Genomic DNA, 5,354 nt, shown 5'->3' on the forward strand with positions numbered 1-5,354 from the left:
TGTGCCCTCGATGGTGGCGCTGACCACCGCGCTGCCCAGCTTTGCAGAGCCGCCGGACGCCTTCTACGGGCCCCCAGATCTCGCTGCTGCTGCTGCTGCTGCCGCCGCCGCCCGAAACAACCCTGAGCCCGGCGGCCGACGCCCAGAGGGTGGACTGGAAGCCGAAGAACTGCTGCCGGCCCGGGAGAAAGTGGCAGAGCCCCCACCGCCCCTGCCTCCGCACTTCTCAGAGACTTTCCCAAGTCTGCCGGGTAAGTGCTGGGGCTGACCAGGGAGCCGGGCGGGAGGCTCCTTACCGGAAATCCCAACAGCAGGCTACTCAGACTGGGCACTTGCCTGGAGCCCTGGAATCCCAGAACCGCGCCCCCCCCCCCAAATGGCAGGTTCTGGGAACCACCTCAGGTTCCCTTCACACAGAGCACTTCTAAATCCCAGAATCGCAGCCCTGCTCTGTCTCCAAAGTGCCTGAAGCCTTGCCAAAGACTTCCAAATTAGTGTCTTTCCTTTCTGCATTCTAGTCCTCAAGCCTTGGCTCTGCTGCATCTTCTTTTCAGAATCCCTTCATTTTCCTCAGATGCTGGGAATAGAGAAGCTGCAAGTGTGGGATTCCTGAGGACAGCAGCAAGACCCCAGGGTGAGGGTACATTGGGGCAGCTGTCAGTTAAGAGGGGGGCACTTCTGGCTTCTGAGAAGGTTGTATTGACCCCAAATGGGCTCTGTGGATGCAGGGGCAAAGGGAGGGTCTTAAAGTGGTGGTGACCATGTTGATGACCCATCTTCATCTTAGTAGAAGAGGTCACTTCTGAATTGGCATATTTAGAGCTAAGCCGTAATAACTGAGTAGTGGCCCTAAGGAAACCTTAGCTAGCAGGGGGCTTAGCACCTGCTGGACCAGGGCTCACTGGGATGCCAAGAGAGAGGCTGGGCTGGGCTGGGTTGGGTGCAGCCCAAAAGCCTGGAGTCAAGAATTCAGCTAAGATTCTGGAACTAGGAGATTCAGCTAAGCTAATGCAGGAACACTGGGTCCTCCATGGGAAGAAGATGCCCTCTAAATAGAGACAGGGTGTATTAAACTGAACCCTGTTTAGAATAGATCTATTTAGAGAGCTCCTGACTTCCTATTTATTGATCCTTCACCCTTAGTAGCCGAAAAAGCTCCTCCCCATCCAGAGACAGATCCGGGTGTGCTGACATCCAAAGCTTATACAGTTTGGTGGGCCCTGTTTAAGAAAAATAAGAGCCAAATGCAAGTGCAAGATTCCTGAATCTTAAACTTCTGTAGCATCAGGATGGATCTGCCTTTGCTTAACCTTTCATCCCAACCAGCTTAGTAGTGACCCGTGGAGGCATGTGGGCTGATTCTAGTGAAGACCAGGAGGAGATGCAATAATTTTTTGTCCTTTGCCAGGAGAAGGCAATTCCTGATAATAGGTTTCTGGGCCCTTTCTTGAAATTGACCTTTGGAGGCAATAGGAGCAGAAGAAGAACCAGACACACCTAGGGAAGAGATAAGCTCTGGGGGAGGAGAAAGGAAGACACCTCAGTGCAGGAGAACTGAAGGGGAATATGCCCAAACCATGGAAAAACAAGCAGCTTGTCCTACTCTCTCAGGTTTCCCTCAGTTCTGATATTGAATCATTTGTAAAATGGGTGCTCTTTTCTGATGCAGATAGAATATTGGCTGTAAAACCAGACACTGAGAGAGAGAGAAAGGAATAAGCAGAGGAAAAGAACAGAAGAGAAATATTGAGGAAGGAAGAATAAGGGAAAGTAACAACAAATGAGCTTTACACCCAGATTATCCAAAGAGAGAATGTTAGAAAGGAGAGAGCTGTCTATTGGAAGAGAGCTGTACAAGGGATTTTTAGCAGGGCTAGATGAAAAAGGAGCACTATCTGGATCAGAAGTGTGTGGATCAGAAAGAGTTCTGTCTTGAGAGGACTGGATGAGAGCTAAATAAATATACAGGTCGGAAACGGGAAAGTTTCAACACTAGGAGTAATTTTTAAAAAGGTTTTTCAGTACTAGAAGTAATGGGAAACTAGAATTTATATAAAGAGAATGATGAAGGAAAGATCATCATCTGAGGAAAATGTTGGAAGCAAAAAAAGAAACATACTCTTAGAGTAAAGATAAGAAATTTCTTTGCTAAGAATGATGTGAGGGGCCTGGCTGGTTTTGCTCAGTGGATAGAGCATGGGCCCACGGACTGAAGGGTCCAGGGTTCAATCCCAGTTGGGGCTCATGCAGGAGGCAACCAATTGATGTGTCTCTCACATCGATGTTCCTCTCTCTCTCTCTCTCTCTTCCTCCTCCACCCTTCCACTCTCTCTCAAAATCAATAGGAAAATATCCTTAGGTGAGGATTAAAAAAAAAAATGAGGGGAGGAGTCCTTACAGAGGAAAAATTTTTCGAAGTGCTGGAGTGAAGGTAATCATTCATATTGGAAAGAGATACACAGAAAGGGTCTACAGGGGGGTTTCTGGGGCACAGCAGTAAGGAGAGATTTCAGAAGAAGCATTCCAAGAAGATAACGAGTAAGAGATCTTATCTGTGACTGCTACTTCTTACCACTTCCAGTACAAACTTTCCCAACTCTCCTCACCATGCCATTCATACCCATCTGCCCAAGTCTTGATTCCCCCCTAAAATAGTTGGGACAAGAAAAGGCAACTCCAGAAATGTTGGACATAAAATCAGTTTGAGGAGTGATGATGACACATGGCCCATTGCAAAAGTGGTGGGAAAATAAATGCACCATTTTGAGAATTGTATTTGAGTATTTTGTGTGAAATAAGAGAGTTCTCTGCTTAAATAATGGGATTGAAACCTCAAAATTAGAAGAATTTGGAGAAAGAATTCTATCTTTAAAATGACAGAGGAGGAGTTTCTGTCCTAGTATGAATAGGAGATATTGGTCTGAAATTATTAATTTACATTAGTTTAGTGTTTTACAATTACTAGCCCCTTTAAATGAAATTATAGTGAAGATAGGCCAATTTAGCGAATGATGAGTGAACTTCCTTTTTTGGGGAATTATAAGGACATTTTTTAAAAAATTGCTGAGAGTTGAAACAGATACCACCCTACAAGAATTGATGAGGAAGAAACTTTATTATGATTTGATTGCATGGGTAGAAGCTATATTGTAGGCACAAAGAAATACTGTGTACAGAAATAATGAGGTAGAAAAGGTATTGATAACGGCAGATTGAAAATAATTCTAAGTTTGGAGTATGGGAAGCAGTGAATGTAATTGGAGAAGGTGTGATACAAGAAGAGAGAATTTTTAATTAGTAGGGAAGATTTAAAAGTATGAATCAATAGAAAAGTCCAGAGTAGTGCTGTCTAGCAAGCCATTTATGTAATTAAAAAATTTTATTAGCCATGTTAGAAAGGATAAAGAAATAGGTGACATTAACTTTAATATTTTATTTAACCCAATATATTCAAAATATTATTTCAGCATTAATCAGTGTTCAATGAGATGTTTTATATTCCCTTTTCATATTAAGTCTTAGAAATCCAGTGTGTATTTTACACTTCCAGTGCATCTCAATTCAGACTAGCCATGTTTCTAGTGGTCAGTCTCCTCATGTGACCAGTGGTGACCATATTCAACATAACAGATCTAGAGAATCGTAAGAACAGTCATATGAACATGATGGGGAGGAAAGGAGCTTTGAATTTCAGTGAATAGTGAAGTCCTCCATGTTAGGAACAATGGAGCAAAGAGAGCGGTAAGCTCTAAATGGCAGGAAAAAGGAGAATTCTGCCTTGAATGGGATGGGCAGAGATGATCTTGTGTGTGAAGGTGTGTGTGAGCTAAAGCTGAGAGAAATCTAAGCTAATTTGAAGATGTGGTGCAAATACACATCCCAGAGATTACAAGTGAGGAGGATGCTATGTGCTGGGGGAATGAAGAAAAAGAGCTGTCTGTTTGGAGAAATGCAGAAGAAAACTTTAAATTGGGGGTGTCTAGAGCAATGATTCCTTCAGGGGAAAAAAGAATTAGATTATCTGAAAACAAATATTTAAGAAGTGAGGGATGGTAGATAACCCACATATAATTTTTGTATAGATGGTAAAAATATAGTAAGAGATTGATAGCAAAGATTAGTTGAGTATGGTAAGGAAAAGGAAACATTTGTAGTTGAGATGATATAGAGAAGAGAATGTGATGGGACAAACCTGAGAGAAGGCAATGTAGTGAACATTATGTTTTAAAATTAAACAGAAAAAGATTTGCTAATTTCTGAATAGAGATTGTCAATAATAATGGAAATCATGCCAGAAGACCAGGAAACTTCTAGGAGCATGATACTCTATTTGAGTGCTGATTGCTGTAAGCCAAGCACCTGATTGTAGCTAGACTATGTTACATGACCATCAGTTAATTTCCTTTTTAAAACTATATATTTTTAATTGATTTCAGAGAGGAAGGGAGAGGGAGAGAGAGAGAAACATCAATGATGAGAGAGAATCATTGATCAGCTCCTCCTTCACGCCTCACACTGGGGATCGAGCCCACAACCCAGGCATGTACGGTAATCGAACTGTCACCTCCTGGTTCATAGGTCAATGCTCAACCACTGTGCCACACCAGCCAGGCCAGATTCAAAGTCTTATAATTTCTCCAGGCTTCAGTTTCCTCATCAATAGCATAAAAGTTTTGGTTCATACCCTGGCTGGTGTGGCTAAGTGGTTTGAGCATCAGCCTGAGCACTGGTCACAGGTTCAAGTCCTGGTCAAGGGCACATACCTGGGTTGCAGGTTCGATTCCCAGCCCCCGCCTGGACAAGTGCAGGAGGCACCCAATCAATGTTTCTCTCTCTCTCTCTCTCTCTCTCTCTCTCTCTCTCTCTCTCCCCCTCTCTCCCCCGTACTTCTCTCTCTCTCTTTCTCTCTCTCCCACTTCTCTCTCTCTCTCTCCCCCTTTCTCCCTTCCATTCTCTCTAAAAATCAATGGAAAATATATCCTCAGGTGAGGATTAGCCCCCCCCAAAAAAAGTTTTGGTTCAGGTGATTTTTAAAAAAATATTTTTATTGATTTCAGAGAGGAAGGGAGAGGGAGAGAAAGAGAGAAACATCAATGAGAGAGAATCATTGATTGGCTGCCTCCTGCACACCCCCTACTGGGGATTGAGCCTGAAACCCGGGCATGTGCCCTTGACAGGAATTGAACTTGGGACCCTTCAGTCTGCAGGCCAATGCTCTATCCACTGAGCCAAACCAGCTAGGGCTCAGATGATTTTTAATATTCCTTTCAATTCCATAGAATAAAAGCTTCTCTTTAAAGCCTCCATGTTTACAGTATGGTTCTTTTTTTTTTTTTTTTTTTTTTTTTTTTTTT

At 43.2% G+C, this 5,354-nt stretch overlaps 1 protein-coding gene across 1 annotated transcript in view; it reads left to right on the forward strand.

The window, feature by feature from the left end:
• Nucleotide 1: 1 nt before the first annotated feature.
• Nucleotides 2–5,354, forward strand: part of GBX1 (gastrulation brain homeobox 1) — a gene marked incomplete at its 5' end in the record, with an annotated part of 21,846 nt that continues 16,493 nt past the window's right edge. The window contains one exon of the mRNA XM_014528203.1: nt 2–251. Coding sequence (XP_014383689.1) covers nt 2–251 — 250 coding nt within the window. The remainder of the gene's footprint in view (nt 252–5,354) is intronic.

Source organism: Myotis brandtii, unplaced genomic scaffold, assembly GCF_000412655.1.
Source record: "Myotis brandtii unplaced genomic scaffold, ASM41265v1 scaffold624, whole genome shotgun sequence".
Taxonomy (NCBI): Eukaryota; Metazoa; Chordata; class Mammalia; order Chiroptera; family Vespertilionidae; genus Myotis; species Myotis brandtii.